Consider the following 22,398-nt stretch of genomic DNA (forward strand, 5'->3'; position numbering starts at 1 on the left):
TTGTTAACATTTACTTGTGAACATTTCTGTGTGGAAACCAGTAGGAGGAAGGAGTGATCATGCAGAGCACCACCTGTTGAGACTTCTGCAAAATTCCATTCTGTGCAAAAATGTCTTTGTTCATGTTCCTAATATACATTTGTAGTTGAATGTTTTTTCAAAACAGCCAAACTATCCTGACGACTAAAGTGATGTCATGCGACTCTCTTGCACGCTGTTGAATAATGGCATCTACTCTTTTGGGACAGCCGTGGCTAAAAATAAAATCTATGACTGAAAGACCTTGGGCTCGATTCCCTACTTTGGCACAGGCTATCGCAGCTGAGGTGCCCTTGAGCCAGACATGTAAGTGGTTCCCAAAGCACAAAAAGGCTGTCCCTGCACCAATGTGTCAAAATCTAATGCTGTATGTTGGCTGTGTTGGCTCCTGGGAAACGCTAACTGCAGAGAGATTTTGTGCGTGTGTTATTCAGTGATGCAATATGTGACAGACGGCCTGGCTCATTTTTGTAGTTCACACAATGTTTGACAGGGTTATTTTACACTAAACTTTATTTATTGCTCACCCATTTACATTATAATAGAGATGTCGTCTCAATCTAATATTAAGTTGACTTTTTGCACATTTACAATGTTTTCTTGATGTTCTCGGCTCAACTGGTAATTTAAACGGCTAACAGCTGTCGTACAAACCGGTTCCCTTTTCTGTCATGCAAGCGGACTGGGCACACCCTGTAGACTACATTACCCAGAGTGCACTGCGCGCCCCATGATGTTCCTAACAGCTGACAGACGGTGAAAGCCACTAGCAGATCTGTCTGTTGTGTGGAGAGAAGACTCGCTAAACAACGGTCTTAAACCCCATGTCGATAGACTTTTCAACCACCTCCATTCATCGACCATATTTACTGGATTAAAAGAGAAGAAGATCCCTTCGATCAGCCTCCAGTTCGGAAGCTGGGGGACATTCGCTCGGTCAGGTGCTGGGGCTGCTGCATATGTCGGATTTGATCCATTGACTCTTCGACTCCAGCCCTCCCAGCCGAGCCCAAATGCCGAGGAATGGATAGTGTGTCTACTATCGGTGGGAATATGGTCGAGAGTGGCGAGAAGCCAGAGAGGGACGGTGGCGGAGGGGGCGACGCAGCCATGGCCGCGCTCCACCAGTGCGAACTGATCCAGAACATGATAGATATCTCCATCTCCAGCTTACAGGGGCTCAGGACCAAATGCGCCGCGTCCAACGACCTCACGCAGCAAGAAATCCGCACACTGGAGGTAAATTGGATGTTGTGTGACCAAAAGGCCGTCCCAGCCGTCGCGAGTCTTGGCAAACTGCGGAGTCATGGAGCCGCTTCGATCGCAGACGCTTTTTGGCTTACAGGCACCCCCCACCCCAAATGACGATGATTGATTTATTTGTGTTTTGCTTCAGCACCTCAATGATGCTTAAATGCTCCTGGGTGAGCTCTCTGCTTTTTCCCCTAAGGAGGTCCAGTTGCTTAGTTCATAGCACAATTCATCTCGGCTTAATATTGAATAATCTGCTTTTATTTATAGAACTGCATGCGCCGCACATGCTGTGCTTGTGTTGTAGCCTAGACTTCGAGAGGCCCGCACAAATAACAAACAAAGAAAAAAACGCAAACATGTTTTTTGTTTTTATTTGATGCTCAGCCCAAGATACCATGCATCTATATGCAGCGTTGCAATGACCTGACATTGCTTTGCGAGGACCTCTGCACACTATGCTCTCCTGTGTCAGGATGCACGCCTTTTTTAAAGTAACACAATGTTTGCTCATCTAACTCAGCAGTCTCAGTCGTTCTAGTCATGTGCAATTTACGTTTCATATTAACTGCCAAAACCATGCAACAGAATTAGTTTTTCTTCTCATGTACCAGATTAAGTTATTCAACTACAGTAGAGACAGGATCGGGTTTCTATGATGCATATGGTGTTTACTATACATTGGTAGCCATCCATCCATTCTCTATAAAGCTGGCCCCTATTTGGGTTGTGGTTGAGCTCGCTAGCTAGTACACTCCGAAATGGTCCCTAGTCAATTGAAGAGCCAAGATTAGAACCCAGAACCTTAAAGCTGCTGCTTTTTTTTTTTTTTTTTATGGAAGTGGTTTTGTTGTGTTTGCATACAACTGCACAGTTGATCTGTCCCTCTTGAGTGGTTTAGCTGAGGTGTGAAAGAAAAGTTCCACGACTGGCGTCACAAAAGATACAGAATCCAACAGTTCCTTGACACTATAGGCCACCATTTGAGGACTGTTTGACAGCAACACGCATGTTTAAACCCCATGTCAAAGCTGGCATGCACAGTTGTGTCCATGAACCTGACCCCCGCCCAAATAAAAAAAAAATCTAATCTCCAGTTCCTGTTGATGTTCTGCTAAAAGTCTCCATACTTGCATGCAGGCCAGGCATGTGTGTCACCCTGGAAGCGGATATGATATGGCTGAGTACTTCCTGAGCAACGCCGCCTTCCACAGCGATTTGTTGGGAAACTCTCACCAAACAATAGGGTGGTCGTGCTTCTGGGATTGTTTTTGAACGCCTTGCGAGCTCACAGTGGGGACCTTGTCAAGGACTATTTTCGTCTTGATCCAAGCAGAACGCTCATTTGTGTCTTCAAGTGCCTGGGTGCGAGCAGGGCGCTGCTGTCGGCAGTCAAACTTCCTTTGTCTTTAGTGGTGGCACTGTTTTGACCTCTCTTCTTATTTACCACTTTCATTTCTCGTTTGTGTGATTTCACATTCTTAATGCCTTGCATTTTTTTGGAGCATCGCCTACAGATGTCTTTTTCAACATGCTCCTCTAGATCATGAAATGTTTAATGGCTGTAGCTTCTCTAGCAGAATAGTCTTAACTTCTTAAGACTGCTAAATGCATTCCTTATTGATGGCAGCATCTGCAAATAATCTTCAAGTGAAAGGTCTGTGATTATTTTGTGGTAGTTTTGGGTTTGTGATTCATCTTGTTATCAACATTTCTGTTTACTAAGTCCCGCTTTGGTTAAAATTCAGCTCACAAGATTGTCATTTTTGACACTCCCACACACCGACGAAATGGATGAGCAGTCCCTGCTAAATGTTGCAGCTGTCCATTTATTTATTTATTTAAAAAAACACATTCCTAATTAATTCAGTGCCTTTTGCTTTTAATCACTGTTTCAGTACATGAAGAAGACCTGCCATGAAAATAATAGACTATAAAAAAGAGATTGTTTTGCCTCAATCGAGAGATTTGGAGGTGCTTTGAGTTTGAATGCCACACCGTGAGGTAAAAGTAGTTCTCACACAGGTGGCGCCACGCGGCCTGGGTTCAATATTGCTCTGGAGGGTAATCACGAGTGACTCCAATTCACTTTACATGCTCATTGAGACGGCTTTATTATTCCTCTTGAACTGTGTGTTGTGCTGCCTTGCCAGTGAAGGGGGATAATGATACCAGCCTCTTCCGCATGGAGTGCTAACCGCTACTTCACTTTAGGCGTGTTAATCCCACTCAGTCTGGCCTCTGTCTGCCTCTCGTGCTGCGTACGTTGGACTTGCACTGCGGCTTTTCATAGATTTCTGATTTTAGCTCCATCACATCCACTTTGCACTGCTTCTGGAATCTCTGTTGTTTTTTAATGCTAGTCAAAATGTCTGCTGCTCGTGAGCATGCAGCAAGGACTCGGAGTTGTGCTCATGATCTGCATTGCATTGAAATATTATTTTCACAAAAAGAATTGACTAGCTTCTATTTGAACGATGGTGTTGTGCGGCGACGAGCATCAAGCAGCATGGCGTCACTGTGTTTTGTCTCCGCTCTGTGCAGGGAGAGAGCCTTTGCTGTGCGCATGTAGCGTGAGCTGTTTTGGCTGCATCTATATTTAGACATCTTCTCTTCCTACGCATTTTCGGGCTAGGTTGTTAAATAAGAAAATCAAATGACGCGCAAAGAGGCTGGGAGAGTAGGGAGGAAAGGGGAGGGGAGAATCAAAGCCAATCGGCAGTGCTGCTGCTATGACATGACAACTGCTCTCTGTGCGCGTGCGTGTGCGTGTGCAGAAAACAATAGAGAACGCAGTTCACATGTTAACACTGAGGAAGCTCGACGTTAGCGATTGCAGCAACACTGACCCTGTCAGTATTTCCGTTTTGACCCGCACTATGTGATGTCATGTGAACCCTGTGAAACAGTGGAAATGGGTTGTGGAACCGTATAGGCAGGCCTTGATCTATTCTTAAACCCACCCAGGATTAGTTGCTTGTAATTTTGTGCCGGGAAGGAGGGAGGGGGTCTTATTTCTTTGCTCCCCTATATTTTCTCTGGTGAAAGGCCACTTATCTGCAAATGTATGAAATATTATTCCTGTATGGTCACATTATGTGACTGCTAATATGGTTGTTCAAATATGCATGTGTAAACTGGACCCCACCCCTCCCATCCGTATACAAGTTTATGATCTCAGCGACCGCAGGAGATAACAATGATGGAGGGGGAGGGGCTTCTCGCAGTCCATTGTCCAAGACTATCAAGCACCCCTTAAAGGTTATATGACCCCGTTTTTCTTATCTTAGCCTCAGTGCCTGGACTATTTTTTTTTTATCTCCTGACACATTTTCTTAGCTCGGCTCCAAACCATGCATCACGAGTTGCTTCGAAAATGTGCCGTCTGTCCTTGAAAGGAATACAATATTAGGATTACTGGAAAGTGTGCTCCCTTGAAGACTGATACATTGTCATCAGTAAAAATAAAGTGGAGTCACTCACATGATAGCTGGAGCAATCCCTTTCAAAAACATCCAAATCGTGAAAGTTTTTAACTGGGTTGCGCCAAAATCACAGTTTGGTGCAAACCTCAGGTCGCTCAGTTTTCCGTCGGGGCCGCAGTCCCCTTGGCAGCGAGCGCCAGGAACAATTGGAGCATTGGCTGGTTCTGCCGGGCCTCCTCTGCTGTCTCAGTCGGGACTCTCTCTCTCTTTGCCCTCCGCTCCTGTCCTGGCTGACACGGTGGCTGTCACTCATCCCCTCACAGCATTAGGCCGTTGCCATGGTGCCGTTGAGCTCGGCTGACAGGTGGGCTCTGACGCCATTTGTCTCCCCACCACCGCCCACCTCCTCCAGGTCCTCGCGTCAATAGCTGCTTTCGTTACTCTGTCTGCACCAAAAATAATATGAAAGAGCCCCGTTGTTATCGTGGTTTGTTGACACGCTTGTGCGCGCAACCTAAATGACATCTCACTGATATTAATGAGGGACTAGGGGACTTCTCACTTGTGTTATTTAGCAACATAACAGATGAGTCAAATGCTCCGTATGATGCCCATCTTGTTTTGTTGCTGTGCAGAGCTGCATGATGACATTTGTATGTGGGGTTGCATTTTGTCTGCACTCAGTGTTTCACATGCATGGGAAAATCCCACTGAAATGTTGCTGACGACTCAGAAGAGAGGTTGCTAGGTAACCTGACGTCACGGGGCCGCAATAGAGTACAGGGAGGCGAAACGGAGCTAGCTCGTTAGCCACGTTTGGTGAGGTGTGATTTGCCCCAGTATGCCATCAGGAGAAAATGAAATATCATTACTGGACTCTCTTTGCTTGTGTCATAAAAATATGTCATGACATACTATGAGAAAATTGGGGTATACATAAGTAATACAAGATATAAAAGGTGCCTTTCTCTTTTACCCAACTAAGGAGCTATTTTAACTTTAGGCATGCAGCTATGGTAATGTCACTGAATATTGTACTGGCAAATCATTGATTGTAGAATATGAGCTAATTCCTTCTTGATAGCTGAAACAATAAAATCATTCATGTACCGTAATTTTCGGACTATAAGTCGCTCCGGAGTACAAGTCGCATCAGCCACAAAATGCCCCAAAAAGTGAAAAAAAACATATATAAGTCACTCCGGAGTATGAGTCGCATTTTGGGGGGCAATTTATTCAACAAAATCCAACACCAAGAACAGTCATGAACGAGCAACAACAGGCTAAACGATAGGTATGCTATTGTGACATAAACACAAACGAAGAGCTGAGAACGGCCCTGACGTAAAATTCAGAGTTATTCCAAAAAATATTACATAAATAACACGTTAATAAAACCATCTGTGTCACTCCAATTCATTAAATCCATCGATCGTCATTTGTCAACAATGCGTGCGCGCCGCTGACGGCGCTTGCATTTCAAAATATTCCACAGGCCCATATAACGATTTATAAATTATATATCAAATAACTATTATATAAGCAATAATCTTATCAAACCATCTGTGTCACTCCAAATCATTAAATCCATCGATCGTCCTTTGTCAACAATGGGTGCGCGCAGCTGACGGCGCTTGCACTTCAAAATATTCCACAGGCCCATATAACGATATATAAATTAGTTATGAAATAACTATTATACAAGCAATAGTATTATCAAACCATCTGTGCACTCTAAATCATTAAATCCATCGATCAAATTCCTCGTCCTTTGTCAACAACACCGCCCGTGCGCCCTGATCTCAGCCTGGTCTTTATTCCACAGATCTACTATATAACTATATTGTAGCGTTAACAAAGTTCAAGGAAAGACGTAGGTTTGGTAAACGGCTCTTTATTTAACAAAACAAACTTCCAGGCGTGTGGCGGCGTGGACTTCCAGCCACGGAAGTGGAAGAGAGCTCCATAGAATAGGACCGGGCGTGCGTAAAAGCCATGACCGAGCCCCATCCACCGTCACCGGACAGCCACCCGGCCGAGCGCCGGCACCAGACTTCCATCCACGGAGGTGAAAAAGAGCTCCATAGAATAGGACCGGGCGTGCGTAAAAGCCATAATAGTTTTTCAGACGTTCTGTCACTCCAAATCCTTAAATCCTTCAAACTCTTCGTCCGCCGTGTCACTTAGAAACAAAGCCGCTAATGATGCCTGTAGTACGTGGCCCCTTCGTCATCTTCGTCATCCCGTGATCAATCTTTGTCCTTTATGTAAACAACCGCCGCGCCACGCCGCGTCGCGCTGGTGACGTCACTTGAAATTTAAATTAGAATAATCCCTTGCTACATCGTGGTTCGTTTATCGCGTTTTTTTGGGGGGAACATTTTTGAAACAAAAACACATAAGTCCATCCACCTATCCATTTTCTGTACCGCATAGTCCCCACGGGGGTCGCAGGCGTGCTGGAGCCTATCCCAGCCGTCATCGGGCAGTAGGCGGGGGATACCCTGAACCGGTAGCCAGCCAATCGCAGGGCACACAGAGACAAACAACCATACGCACTCGCACTCACACCTAGGGACAATTTGGAGTGCTCAATCGGCCTACCAAGCATGTCCAGCACGCCCGCGACCCCCGTGGGGATGAAGCGGTACAGAAAATGGATAGAACACATAAGTCGCTCCTTATTAGAAGTCGCCCCCCACCCAAACTATGAAAAAAAACCGCGACTTATAGTCCGAAAATGACGGTACTTTGTTTGTAGCCAACTGAAAATGAACAAAAATAAACCGTTTGCCAACAACAGACACAATCGTTTTTTCACTGTCTGACTTCTAGAGATGCTATTTCTTGTGTGCGCCGCCACAAAGTCTGTCGTCTATTTCTTTATTTTTACATTTCAAGGCCAGCCTTTGCCGGAGCGCCATCTTTGTGCGTTTTTATTTTTGAGGATTGAATGGGCAGACAAAGACACGCGCTCCCATTCAATGCTCAAGCACTCAAGAGGTGTTTTGCTGGTTTGAGAGGTAGATGGTGTCGCGCGGCTCATCTGAAGGTGCCGCCTGCTGTAATGGACCCATGCAGATAGACTGCACGATAAAGGGACACACAATCCGCCACATAACTCGGCCTGCAAACCAATCCTGCTGTGTTCATTGTGATACATACAATAGTCACTCACAAGAGCACTACCCGTCCTTTAAAGTTGGTTTCAACATAACCTTAATAACCCAGTGTGTTGTGTTTATAGAATGAAATGGGTCATTTGCTATATTTACTTGTTTGATCCAAGTGTCTATTAGAAGTACTGTTTCTCCTGATACCTTGCACTTGTTGAACCAGTTGCGTTCTATTTCTAATGCGTCCCCTGCAGGTGAAGCTGGTGAAATACATCTGTAAACAGCTGCAGTGCAAGCTCAAAGTGCCAGAGACCGAGAGGCCCGACGACCTGGACAGCTATCCACGCTTGCGAGACTGGCTCCGCACCATCAACTTACGGCCAGAACTCATCAAGGTAGGCTCTCTTGTTTAATCACGTTACTCCAATCCGCCATGGTGGGAAAGCCATGACCTTTAAGAAAAGTAAATGAAAATAAAATGTGGTGGCAATGTAAGGCCCTGACTCCTCAGCTCTAAATATTTAGCTGATTCAGAATCCTTGGTGGAGAATTTCTGCTTTATTTCAATTCCACCAGCGCCTAACTACTTTTTACAGGATATACTTGAAAGAAAATCATCATTCGTTTTCACTTCCTTGTCAGTGTCATTCCTCAACATATTAGTTCGTTTTGCTGCCATTTTTTTCTTCCTCTCACATGCCTTCCTTCCTGTGCAGCTGCAAACTGTCAGCTACTCTATGTTTTTCTTGTCCATGTTTGCTTTTGTGTTGTGACCTCACTGTAACACAGTGCTTCTCAAATAGTGGGGCGCGCCCCCCTTGGGGGGCGCGGTGCTATTCCTGGGGGGGCGCGTGTGACCCTGGGGAACAGGCTTTTTTTTTGGCAGTACTAGAATAAAGTGTAATTGCGCGTTTACTACAGCAGGGGGCAGTGGCGCTCTCATTGTTACTTCTGTCACGTTTGCGACAGTGCAACATTTTACGACTTACAAGACAAGTTAGGATAGTCACGGTGGGGAGGGGGGGGCGCGAATAGTTTTCTTCTTGCTAGGGGGGGGCGTAACAGAAAATAATTGAGAAGCACTGCTGTAACATGATCATCGAGGATGTTTCTCCCGCTTGTTATTCTTTAATACATCCCGCTGTACTGTATAATAGTCATTCTGCAGTTTCACCACTTTAACTGGATCATATTTTTTACAGTTAAACCACAGAGAAACAGCTGCCTAACGTGAACCTTGTCATTCAAACATTCATACTCGAGAAAACTAAAAGAACTTCACCCAGTGCTATCTCATATACGCCACAGAATTTTATTTTTGCATTTTATCTATCAAACAAAAACAATAGAAAAAAAGATATACCGTTTTTTCCCATGTATAATGCGCAAAATTTAACTAATTTATTGTCCTAAAATCTGGGGTGCGCATTATACATGGGTACAAAAAAAAAACCCAAACAAAAAAAAAAAAGATTTTTTTTTTTATTTATTTTTTTTAATCCGGATATGATACGGAGGCCGCCATTACAGATGCGCTTTCTTCTCTGCTGTTCACTTCAAACACGCTCCATACGAATACAATGTTCTCGTATCAGACGCTTGCTCGATCACTTGCTCGTTTGCTGTCACAATGTACCCTACACAAATCCGAAACATTTCTTCGCTATCGAGTTTGCTAGCGCATGCGCAGTGATACTGACCGGCAGAATAACATCCGCTTGTTCCCAAAGATGATCTTTTTTCTGAAATAATTTTAAGTTTACGGACTTAAGTAGGAGTCAAAATTTGGGTGCGTATTATACATGGGTACAGGCTTTTTTCCAGCATCAACATGCCATTTTTAGGGTGCGTATTATACATGGGGGCGCATTATACATGGAAAAAAACGGTATGTCCTTACAAATGAAGAAGAAGGTGGGTGTTGGTCCCTTCCCACTTTCACTCCAAAACCTCCTTTGTCGGTTTGTGCACTTTGCTTTTCTTATGGAGGACACGTAGCGTGGTAGGCCATTGGCCCTGCATTCTGATCATCACTGTTTGCCCTGTCAAGGCGCAGCTTTGACCCGACTGATAAGCAATTACGCACTTCCCATGTGCAAAAACAACATCCCAAACTCACTGGGGTTGCTCTTGTTTCCCTCTGATTCTTAAATGATCATATCCGGTCACATCGATCTTCCTTGGCAAAATAAATGTACGTGTTGCCAGTAAAATGTTAACTACAGAAATAGGCTGTTCTTCATCATGTCTGATTTATTAAATATTAGTGAAATCGCGGGTACCTGTGAGGAAACTGAATAATTTTTGTGCTTGGTTGGAGTTACCGATTGAAACCGTCATTGTCTTTCCTTGATTGTACTTCTTTGTAGGCAGTGGAAGCAAAGTTCTCCCTGGATGCCTTACTGCAGATGGCAGGAACTCAGGTGAGGGACACAATGCGAAGGCTTGGCTTCACTTCCGAAGAATGTGCCCGACTAAGTGCTGCCCTCTCCTGTCTCAAGAGTGTAACTGAAGCCGGTATGTGCACCACGCCACGGCTTTGAATGTGTTCCTCATGGATGCGGGCCGTGTGATTCCTCACTTGTCTCTTGTTTTAGGAGGTGAACTGAAGGAAGACAGCACAACTTGGTTGTCTGAGCCCACCAGGAGGGACAGCGGTTCTCTGCTGACTGCAGATCAGCTTTCTAGCCTTGGAAACCCACTGCGGCCGCTCAGCCCCTCGCCTCTCGCCCGCCCATCCACCATCCATTCTACACCGTCCACCCCCTGCACGACTTTTCCTCATCCCCGCTCCGGCTCGGTGTCAGCGGTTTCCACGCCCGAGGCACAGACGCCGCACCTCCATGGTGAAAGTCCCCTCACGAGCGCATTCCCCGTGTCCTTAGCTCGCTCTGGCCGTCTCCATGGACACACTTCCACACCGCCCGTAACGCCACCATCCAAGCGGCGACACCGACTGAAGCCTCCGTGCACGCCACCGCCTCCGTCCCGCAAAGTGCTCCATCTGCTCCCCAACATCACCCTCACACGCAGCAAAAGTCACGAATCGCAGTTGGGCAATCGCATCGAAGACCCACTGGCCAACAAGTAGGTGCCCGCAACACTTCCTTCCACCAGGCATCACTGAGATGGTTGTCGCACGTGCTAAACTTGCCGGAAATTCCTGCAATTTCTTTACAGGGGTAGTTTTTACAACTACCATGTGTTTTCTGTATCTCTATACCAGGGGTGGCCAAACTTTTTGGCTTGCGGGTCGAATTGGGTTCTAAATTTTGACCGGGGGGCCGATCCAGGAGCGGATGGATGTAGTGTTTGTGTGAAGTAATATAAATGACATGTAAGGGTCGTTGAATAAAAGGTTTTTACTTTTAGTAGATACTGAAGGATATGAATGTTATATTATGTAACTATTATTTGAGTTGTCGTTAATCATTAGTTATATTACGGGTCATTACGACGAGTTTGGGGGAGTTTTTACTGCTTCTTCCAACTCTTACCGCGCTGACTGTAACTTGATACTCTCTGGCTGCGTCTTGCCTCATTTGCATACTCACAGTGATTGGATGTTTACGGAGGGGCGCAGAGTCCTGACAGCAGGCTGTGTGAGGGTGGACACACTGCACCGACGTGAGGGAAGAGAGGGGGCTGATTAACGTGTGTTTCTATCAGCGGATTTTTCACTTCTAAAAGTTTGATTCGAGGGGGCAGGACATTTGTTTGAGGGGGCGTTGCCCCCTCTTGCCCCTGTGTAGAGCCGGCACTGTTGGTTTCCCTTTTTTGCTAGTGCCTCATAGTCTGTAGTAAGATTTGTTGTGGTAATTCTTAGGATAGAGCCATAGTGTCGGTCCGTTAACCTAGATCTGTGACGGGCTTTGTTGACGTTCATGTGGCTGAACGTCTTCTCACACACGTAGGTCGAGCCAAATTGTCCACTCTTTTTTAACATTCGGCACTCAGTGTGCACCTTTCTTTTCTTCGGGCCACTCATTTTAATAGAAGGATTTCAGGGGAAGGTTTGTGGGTGGCATTAGCGTAAAACTGTATCTGAAAACTCAGCGCGCGAATTACGACAATATTGACGTCACAGCCGGCACTCGAAATTCGGCACTGATAGATGAATTTACTACGTACTACTGAGTACGCACACGCACTTGTGAGTGTGCACCGAGCTTTCTGACACGGCTCCCGGGAGTAAATGCGCGGACATTATACTCTTTCATCACAGCAACATCTTCATTACAAATCAAACATACACACTTTCTGTTGATTTCTTTGAAGAAATACTCATTTTCCCAACGTGTTTGAAATATTCTACACTCACTTGCTATTTTGCGTTTCTTCGGTGCAGCCATTTCTGGGGACTCGCGGTAAAAGTTTTTCTTCGCTTGATTTCATTTGTGTGCCGGGCTCTATCTAGTGTTGAAACTGAGAAGTGCAACAGAGTTGAGCTCAAGCTTCTTGTGCGGGCCATATTCAATTATGTTTTCAGAATTTGCTGCGGGCCAATAAAAACTGGCCCGCGGGTCGTAGTTTGGACACCCCTGCTCTATACCAAGCAAAAAAAAAGAAAAAAAAGCGCGTCTGTTCCGTTTTGATGTCAGTTTGCCTTTCTACACACTTCATACACACTCTCCTTACTGTGAATGTTTGGCCGCGACTAATCCCCTTCAGATTCCCAGAGATTATGAATCATGTCCAAACAGGAAGTATTTCCTCGGACTAATGCTCAGAGGTGGCAAGTCAAACACTCACATGCAGACATACACGCACAAATCTGTCTCCCTTCTTTTTTTGGATGGGATGCACATGCACAAACAAGCGCCATGTTCATCCATCGTATCCTGTCTGTGTATCGAAGGCTTAATTTTTTCCCAAGGCAGGAAAAGACAGATTCAACATGCACTCTGATGACCTTGTCCGCATTCTGTATTGGGTCTCGGTTGGCATCTTTTTGTGTAACTGTTTTTGGCTGTTGTGGTTGCTCACGTTTAAGTGCAGCGCGTTCTTAGGACTTCATCTGGCTGCCAGGGACATCACCCTGACTGTCCCGTGCCACTTCTATTTAGCCACTCAAACGTGCCTCGCTCAAATCCTTCTTACGTAACCTGCCTCCAACACTGTGCGGTGCGCATTTGGCGTCTACCCCAAGGGGTGGGCAAACTCACTAAATCACTTTTTAATCTTGCTTCCAGATGTGTCAAAAAGAACAAAATCCTCTTGAATATGCAAGTCAATGGGAACGGACATGAGGACACGCCTTGTCGCTACCCCGCTGTTCCTGTACGGACCCCGGGGCTGCCCCCAGCTGCAACCACCATGCCTTATACCCTTCCTGGTACACCAACCCTGTTGGAAGAGCATAGCATCATTAAGAGTGAGTCGTTTTTAGCTTTTGATTTTATCATCATCATTGGGTAGAATTTTGGCTCCATTTTCTATCTTTATTCTTTAACTACATTCAATATCTTTCCCTAGATAACAAACCAGTTCACCGCAGCTCTCCACAAGCTGTGAGGAGAGACATCGGCCTTGCAGTCACACACAGGTGACTTTTTTTTTTTTCTTTTTTTTTAATGAACAGGGTTTTTTTTTTTTCCCATCTGATTATTTATCATCACTACGGGTGTAAATCGCGGGTTTTGTCACGATACGATATCATATCGATACAAAGAACCACGATACGATATTTGCCAATATCTTAAAGCCTGCTGTGATTCATTCACGATACATCACGATATAGTGCTCTACGATCGATATAGAACAATATCCTGATTTATAACAATTCCTACGCAAAATCAACAAGTTACTGCAAACTCTTTATTTAGGAAATTACAAAGTGCTTCCAAACGAATGACTTGAAGGCCAAAGGGAAGCGAATTTCCTCGTCTTCTTGGACACTAGCCATAACACCAGCCCAGGAGCCGCATAGTTGTCGGCTCCCCTTTCACGTGCCCGCTCTGCTCAGCTCACAACACAACACAACACAACACGCCGCGCACTGCTCCCGGAAAGAGGAAGCAAGCAACAATGAACTGGATTTCAAAGTAAAGTCGCGTCTAATGTCCGAGGTCAGAAACGGGCGATATAGATTGATGTTTACGTTTAGCATCGATGCCAACAAATCGTAGAGCATTATATCGATTAATCGATGTGTATCGATGAATCGTTACACCCCTAATTATCACTCAACGGGGTGCATTTTGTGAATCGGGCTCATATGCGTTATTTTTCTGTAGGTTCTCCACCAAGTCTTGGCTCTCTCAGACATGTCAAGTGTGTCAGAAGAACATGATGTTTGGGGTTAAGTGCAAACATTGTCGGTGAGTTGAGAACTTTCATATTAATTCGGAAAGAATGTGAAAATGATTTTGTCGTGAGGACATTTTGTTTTGCGGTCTGTTGTAGATTAAAGTGCCACAACAAATGCACAAAGGAAGCGCCATCTTGCAGAATCTCTTTTCTTCCAAGTGAGATGACTTTTTGTTTTCCTTGGAAAAAAAGACTTTGAAATCCAAAATCAAAGCAACATCGATCTTCTGTTGTAGTTGCCAAAATTCGGAGGACAGAGTCTGTGCCATCTGATATCAACAACCCAGTGGATCGTCCTTCCGAAGCTCCCCAGTTTGGTACGCTACCAAAGGCCCTTACCAAAAAGGTAAAATATGCGTTGCTTTTAAACAGCCATAAATCTCACTTGACGCGCTTTTTTGGCAAGAAACCAAAGTGCCAGACTCTGGCACTTAAGTGTTTATATGTGTGAAAAGTCTGAACACATTGGCGCAGATGTCCTCAATGTCTGGACATTCCAGTTTTGTTAGCATTACTAGGAAAGACAAATAATAGTTATGCAGGTGATTCTTGCCATCTGACGTCTCTCCGCTTCCCACTACTATGTGAGCGTGAAGGTGAGAATGACGTAATTCTGCATCTCAAATACAAATATCATGGCAAAGTTTTGAAAACGTATGGAAATGGATTGACATCATCACCTAATGCAGCTGTTGTCATAGAACACATTTCATTGTGCTGGTGTACCTAGTAAAGAGTCCTGTGAGTGTAATGCGAGGCTGATTTCTCCACTGAGTGGTTTGTGTCAGCAGGATCATCCCCCCATCCTGAACCAGCTCGACTCCAGCAGTAATCCGTCCTCCACGACCTCGTCCACACCCTCCTCCCCGGCACCTTTCCAGCAGAGTAACCCTCCAAGCGCCACGCCGCCTCCCAACCCATCGCCCAAAGGCCATCGGGACAGCCGCTTCAACTTCCCAGGTGAGCCTCACAGATGGCAGCAGTAGACACATGCCCTAATTTTGCAAGTTCAAATGTGCATGCCAGCACTATATGAAAATCCCTCCTGGAGTAAACGATAGAATACTCTTTTTTTTTTTTGTCACCCTCTGTCATTAACACTGAAAATGTTTAATAGTTGTGCATTTTAAAGTTCCTTCTTCCTAAAACCTCTAATCACAAGTCTCTCTCCCCTCTGCCATGCTTGCTGGCCTTTTTTGTTGTTGTTTGTTTTAAACGAAAGCTGCCTGCTACTTTCAGCATAGACAGCAGTTTATCTTCCCCGGTGAGTCCCAACATGTGAAACTTGCATTGTCACCTTGCCATCATTTCTTTGTGCAGCTGCTGCTGCCCTCTGTATGTCATTGCTCGGGATTTCACAGTGCCGTACTCGTATTATGCCGCTGTTCTGTGCATATAATGTTGTTTTGTCGCTACCTGCTGGCGTTAATGGAAAGCTGCATGTTGTTGAGCTCCATTTACTGTTGTGTTGTACAAATTCACGATGAATATTTTTGAGCATTATTTTTATAAGTTTCCTGCTTTTCTCAGACGTCTCCAGCCCCGCTACTTTCCATACCGATATTCTCCAAGACACAGTGTAAGACTTTAATTCTTTTTATCCCTCCATTGATAACCCAATTTATGTTGATTTGTCATTCAGAATTATTAACATTTCTTTCATTGGATTTTGTTCCTGTTTTACAGCAGTGAAATTGAGCAATCAGAAGAGGACCTACATGCTGATTTGGTTGAAGATGAAGATGAGGAGGTATGCCAAATGTCATTAAAATAATTACATCAGAAAGGATTGCCTTATTGTTCTGTTATTGAATTATATTTTTAAAATGACTAAAATTTCTTTAAGTCTGTTGACATCCAACGTACATGATTGAAAGGAAATATGAATAAAAAAAATCCAGAAATATTGTGCCTGCTTGATGATCAATAAATAAGCATACATTATTTATTGGGTGACCAAGTTATCAAATGACTGAGATCAGAAGTGTGTCCTGACCCAAACCTGATGAAAATGACTCTACACTTTTGAGTTGAATCCAATTCACAAGCTAATTGTGCTCCCCTTCCAGGCAGGGGAGGACAACATTGAGGTCGAAGATGAAGACCCCGAACTGGATGAGGACAATGAGGAGGAAGAGGAAGAGATGTGCGATGACGGGGAGGGCGAGGAGGACGGCGAGGAGATCCGGATGAACATGGGCTCCGACGGCGAGTGCGAAGGTGACAAGTTAGACGATCTGCCCTGCTCGCGGGGGAACCAATGGAAGGTCCCCATCTCCCGCAAAGCCAGCCAGACCAGTGTCTACCTGCAAGAATGGGACATCCCTTTTGAGCAGCTGGACCTTGGAGAACTCATAGGAAAGGCAAGCAAGCAGGAACATAATATTAGCCTCATTATTCTAGACTGTATGGGGAAAATACTTGAATGGACATGTGTGTTGATCCAGGGCCGCTGGGGCAAGGTGCATAAAGGTCGATGGCACGGCGAGGTGGCGATCCGACTTCTTGAGATCGATGGGAACAATCAGGACCACCTGAAACTCTTTAAAAAGGAAGTGATGAACTACAGGCAGACCAGACATGAGAATGTGGTGCTCTTTATGGGTGCTTGCATGGCCCCGCCCCACTTGGCCATCATCACTAGGTGAGCACTTGAATATCAAACCTCATCACTGACCAACGCTGGGTTTATATTGAAGATGTCCAAATCTGATTTACCGTATTCTGCCCCCTTGAACCTTTCAACATTTCGCCACATTTCAGGCTTCAAACATAAAGATATAAAATTTTAATTTTTTGTCAGGAATCAACAAGTGGGACACAATCGTGAAGTGGAACGAAATTTATTGGATACCGTCATTTTCGGACTATAAGTCGCGTTTATTTTCAGTTTGGGTGGGAGGGCGACTTATACTCAGGAGCAACTTATATATGTTTTTTTTCCCACAAATTTTTACTTGATCATTAACACATCACTTACAACTATAGTTGACCACTTCACATGTTATTTTTAGTATAGTTGATCACTTCACATGCTTTGATATCTTTATCTTGAACATATTCAAAACATGAAAAATAGAGAGAAAAAATCAAATAAAGTAACTAACACTTTAAAGCGCCATATCCTCTGGACATGTCCTCTGTCACCAGGATGACATATAGGACGAGAAATTTGATCGATGTATTTAATGATTTGGAGTGACACAAATGGTTTGATAATATTGTTGTTTGTGATAGTTATTTAAAATATAGTTTATATATCGTTGTATGGGCCTGTGGAATAATTTGAACTGCGGCGCGCACACGGCATTGTTGACAAAGGACGATCGATAAAAGACGAGAAATTTGATCGATGGATTTAATGATTTGGAGTGACACAAATGGTTTGATAATATTGTTGTTTATGTGATGGTTATTTAAAATATAGTTTATATATCGTTGTATGGGCCTGTGGAATAATTTGAACTGCGGCGCGGCACACGGCATTGTTGACAAAGGACGATCGATGGATTTAATGAATTGGAGTGACACAGATGGTTTTATAAACGTGTTATTTATGTAATAGTTTTTTTAAAATAACTGAATGTTACGTCAGGCCGGTTCTCAGCTCCTCGTTTGTGTTTGTCACGTTAGCATACCGTATCGTTTAGCCTGTTGTTGCTCGTTCATGTCTGTTCTTGGTGTTGGATTTTGTCGAATAAATTGCCCCCCAAAATGCGACTTATACTCCGGAGCGACTTATATATGTTTTTTTTTTTTCACATTTTGGGGCATTTTATGGCTGGTGCGACTTATACTCCGGAGCGACTTATAGTCCGAAAATTTCGGTAATTTAAACTTTTTTAACAAATAAAAAACTGAAAAGTGGGGCGTGCAATATTATTTGGCCCCTTTACTTTCAGTGCAGCAAACTCAGTCCAGAAGTTCAGTGAGGATCTTTGAATGATCCAATGTTGTCCTAAATGACTGATGATGATAAATAGAATGCACCTGTGTGTAATCAAGTCTCCGTATTAATGCACCTGCTCTTTGATAGTCTCAGGGTTCTGCTTAAAGCGCAGAGAGAACCATGAAGACAAAGGAACACACCAGGCAGGTCCGAGATACTGTTGTGGAGAGGTTTAAGGCCGGATTTGGATACAAAAAGATTTCCCAAGCTTTAAACATCTCAAGGAGCACTGTGCAAGCAATTATATTGAAATGGAAGGAGTATCAGACCACTGCAAATCTACCAAGACCCGGCCGTCCCTCCAAACTTTCATCTCAAACAAGGAGAAGACTGATCAGAGATGCAGCCAAAAGGCCCATGATCACTCTGGATGAACTGCAGATAACTACAGCTGAGGTGGGAGAGTCTGTCCGTAGGAAAACAATCAGTCGTGCACTGCACAAATCTGGCCTTTATGGAAGAGTGGAGAAGAAAGCCATTTCTCAAAGATATCCATAAAAAGTCTCGTTTAAAGTTTGCCACAAGCCACCTGGGAGACACACCAAACATGTGGAAGAAGGTGCTCTGATCAGATGAAACCAAAATCGAACTTTTTGGCCACAATGCAAAACGATATGTTTGGGGTAAAAGCAACACAGCTCATCACCCTGAACACACCATCCCCACTGTCAAACATGGTGGTGGCAGCATCATGGTTTGGGCCTGCTTTTCTTCAGCAGGGACAGGGAAGAGGGCTAAAATTGATGGGAAGATGGATGGAGCCAAATACAGGACCATTCTGGAAGAAAACCTGTTAGAGTCTGCAAAAGACGTGACACTGGGACGGAGATTCATCTTCTAACAGGACAATGGTCCAAAACATGAAGCCAAATCTACAATGGAATGGTTCACAAATAGACGTATCCAGGTGTTAGAATGGCCAAGTCAAAGTCCAGGCCTGAATCCAATCGAGAATCTGTGGAAAGAGCTGAAGACTGCTGTTCACAAACGCTCTCCATCCAACCTCACTGAGCTCGAGCTGTTTTGCAAGGAAGAATGGGCAAGAATTCCAGTCTCTCGATGTGCAAAACTGATAAACCAATAAATTTTGTTCCACTTCACGGTTGTGTCCCACTTGTTGATTCTTGACAAAAAATTAAACTTTTATATCTTTATGTTTGAAGCCTGGAATGTCGCGAAATGTTGAAAGGTTCAAGGGGGCAGAATACTTTCGCAAGGTACTGTATGTGTATATATGTGTATACTATATGTGTATGCATATCCCAATTGTCACTTGGAAGCATTCCATTTAAATATAACCAACACAGAACTACTTACTAAGTCACTAAATCAAATTGTTTTTCCATTCTGTCCACAGTTTCTGTAAAGGGAGGACACTGTATTCCGTTGTGAGAGATACTAAAAACACTTTGGATATTAACAAGACCAGACAAATAGCCCAGGAGATTGTCAAGGTAGCTTCTCGCTGCTTCATTAGCTTTTAAACAACTTGTCAATAAATATTAGCAGTCTTCTGTGTAGAAAGTAAGTTAAACAACGGTTGTTCATAGCATGTATGTTATGATTTCTTCTCATTTAGGGAATGGGATATCTGCACGCTAAAGGAATTGTCCACAAAGACTTGAAGTCAAAGAACGTTTTTCATGACACCAACAAGGTTGTAATCACAGACTTTGGCCTTTTTGGGATTTCAGGTGTTGTTCAGGAAGGGAGGTAAGAAGGCAGCCGCGGAACCACCATATCATTAAATGGTCACATCTTTCTGCAAAAATTACGTTTGTGGGTACCAAGCCAAGATTTAAAAATCATGACAATATCAGTTGGCAAATGGGATTTCTTACGATTGTCAGGTTTGGTTCAACCATGTCAAGTGGCTTAAATTGGTGTTTTTGGCATCAACCTTTTGTTTCAGGCGTGAGAATCAACTCAAACTTCCACATGGCTGGATTTGTTACCTTGCGCCGGAAATAGTGCGAAAGATGAGTCCAGGTAACAACGAGGACCGACTTCCTTTCTCCACTGCGGCGGATGTGTACGCCTTTGGGTAAGATGTGCACCGATATGGCACCACCTCTCCCAAACCTGAAAGATGAATCCTTCATTGGTTCCGCCCCCCCCCCCCTTTTCTTTTTCCCTCCAAAGCACCATTTGGTACGAGCTCCAAATAAGAGACTGGCCAATCACCAACCAGCCTGTGGAAGCAACCATCTGGCAGGTGGGCAGTGGAGAAGGTATTAAAAATGTCCTGTCAGAGATCAGCTTGGGAAAGGAGGTCACGGTGAGTTGTCAGAGGCGAAAGCAAGTTGGGGCTTTGTCAGGTGTCGTGAACCAAAGCGCCTCCTCTGTCTCAGGAGATCCTCTCGGCCTGCTGGGCTTACGACCTGCGGGAGCGGCCCCCTTTCACACAGCTGGCTGACATGCTGGAGAAGCTACCCAAACTCAACCGCAGGCTCTCTCACCCGGGACACTTCTGGAAGTCAGCAGAGTAAGTATCCCACAAGACAGCGGGCCAGATGAACACTGGATATAATTTCAAAGCATTTTTGTATTTATTTATACAACTCTTTTACAGCGTATGTGTCCCGCAATGTTCTACTTATCGTTGATGGACCAGGATCCGTTTGAATGATTTCCTCAAAATGATTGCCAATAGGAATAATCTAGATTCTAATTGATAACATACAGTGCATTTAAATAACAATGGGCGGTGTTTAGCTCGTCTGGCTCTGTAATATCTTCAAAAAAAGAAAGTCTTAGGTTTTCTGCACCACGGTTTTGTGGGCTTTTGCACAAAAAGTAATGTTTTGTAATTAAAACAAACAAACAAACAAAAAGACTTGAATATACAAGTAATAATTCCGTATTTAGCCAAATTCCTTTTTTTGACATGCGTCACAAATTTTTGTGCTTTTTGTGACAGCTCTTACTAATAGCACAGCAACAGCCCTTTAATAAAACACATTGTCCTTTTTTCTGTTTCATGTACTTGCACTTTTCTTGAGGCAAAAACCACACCAAAGAAATCATTTGGAGATGCACTAATACATTAATATAAGTGGGAGTTGACTGGCCTGCTTTTCTTCAAATCTTTCCAACCGATGCCTTTAACAGGTTGACTAACCGTCTATTAACGATGGCTTCTTCTTTTGCTCTGTCTCTTTTGTCTCCTGTTGGCCTCCAGGTTGTAGCGGCAAACATAAGCAATGCAACACAAAGCCTGGGTCTGCCTTGCATGCTCCCGAATCCTTATTGCCCACAGGATTGTTCAAAGCATTGCCTCGAACGCACTCTACTTACACGCACGCACGCACGCACACGCGTCTTTTCTTTCCACTCAGTTGTCTTGTTTGAAGAGAGAGCATCAGTGGACTGAAGTGTAGCACATATTTTCTCCTCCCTTTTCTTTTGGGTTACTCTGAGGCTTGTTGTTGTGAGCACACCATTTAGATAAAGGCACACATGCTCTCTCTCGCTCTGTCTCTCTCTCTCTCTGTCTCTCTCTCTCTCTCTCTCTCTCTCTGTGACACACACACACACAGGCAGACAGAACATGAAATGCACCAAGAAACCCTTAGTCGATCTCACTTGCGTGATGTGCCCGAAGCCTCTCAGTTCATTCAGCTCCATTTTTGCAAAAGGTCCTATTTTTATTTACAGGATGTTTTTTTTATTTTCTGTAATTTGGTGAACGTACTGATGCAATGTTTTGTGGCATTTATTTTAACAACAACAAAATTCCATTCTTTGTTCCGTGCTAATTTGGTAACCCGTCCCTCCACACATTTACTCATTGATTGCTTAAGCATTTAATTACATATCCCACCGCCCATCCAATTCATTCAACATCGTCCCAGGGAAAGGAAAACAGCACACACTGGAAATTATTTATTTATTATTATTATTATTTTTTTAAAAGATGTGAAAAAGTGCACCTTATAAGAATATTAGTTATTTGAAGCAGCTAAGTGGGAAAAAAAATTGGGAACCTGAAAAAGTGTCCTATCTTCCTTAAACATTTCTCTTGTTTGTTTGTTTTTGCCGCCTGTGAGTGTGGAACATGCTGGATTAATTAGTTTCGTGTCGCAAATCTGTTGGTAAGTACTGTAAATACATTATTTAATGTACAGCAATTTATGATGATCCTACATTTGTACAAAGATTTTCTATATAAAAGGCATCACCACATTTGGGGGAATACGGCCCGCTTCTGCCGATACAGATGTGTCTATATATTTATATTTTTGTCATGTATAAAGACTGTACAGGTTCTGTTTGCATCCATTGGAAGACAATAAAATGAGGCTCGTCA

General features: G+C 43.9%; 1 protein-coding gene across 3 annotated transcripts; it reads left to right on the top strand.

The window, feature by feature from the left end:
- Positions 1-753: 753 nt before the first annotated feature.
- ksr1a (kinase suppressor of ras 1a) lies at positions 754-22,351 on the top strand. Of its 3 annotated transcripts, none has more exons than XM_061299495.1 (21): positions 754-1,278; positions 8,086-8,226; positions 10,201-10,348; positions 10,429-10,918; positions 13,024-13,205; positions 13,307-13,376; positions 14,068-14,151; positions 14,237-14,298; positions 14,377-14,486; positions 14,932-15,100; positions 15,363-15,404; positions 15,671-15,719; positions 15,827-15,890; positions 16,210-16,503; positions 16,588-16,784; positions 19,447-19,543; positions 19,669-19,802; positions 20,002-20,133; positions 20,232-20,367; positions 20,441-20,574; positions 21,271-22,351. In XM_061299495.1, the coding sequence occupies exons 1-21, from the start codon at positions 1,063-1,065 to the stop codon at positions 21,275-21,277; spliced, it is 2,958 nt and encodes a 985-aa protein (XP_061155479.1). In that variant the 5' UTR covers positions 754-1,062; the 3' UTR covers positions 21,278-22,351. The 3 variants fall into 3 exon arrangements, with proteins under 3 accessions (XP_061155479.1, XP_061155478.1, XP_061155480.1); XM_061299494.1 differs by lacking the exon at positions 21,271-22,351 and adding an exon at positions 20,662-21,059; XM_061299496.1 differs by lacking the exons at positions 15,363-15,404; positions 21,271-22,351 and adding an exon at positions 20,662-21,059.
- Positions 22,352-22,398: the final 47 nt, after the last annotated feature.

This window comes from Syngnathus typhle, linkage group LG15 (genome assembly GCF_033458585.1).
Source record: "Syngnathus typhle isolate RoL2023-S1 ecotype Sweden linkage group LG15, RoL_Styp_1.0, whole genome shotgun sequence".
NCBI lineage: Eukaryota > Metazoa > Chordata > Actinopteri > Syngnathiformes > Syngnathidae > Syngnathus > Syngnathus typhle.

Excerpts from the sequence above, each read along its gene's own strand:
- ksr1a (XM_061299494.1), top strand. The coding sequence starts at position 1,063 with ATGGATAGTGTGTCTACTATCGGTGGGAATATGGTCGAGAGTGGCGAG. Across the intron at positions 8,227-10,200 it reads TACGGCCAGAACTCATCAAG|GCAGTGGAAGCAAAGTTCTC; the intron begins GTAGGCTCTCTT and ends ACTTCTTTGTAG. Across the intron at positions 13,377-14,067 it reads GGCCTTGCAGTCACACACAG|GTTCTCCACCAAGTCTTGGC; the intron begins GTGACTTTTTTT and ends ATTTTTCTGTAG.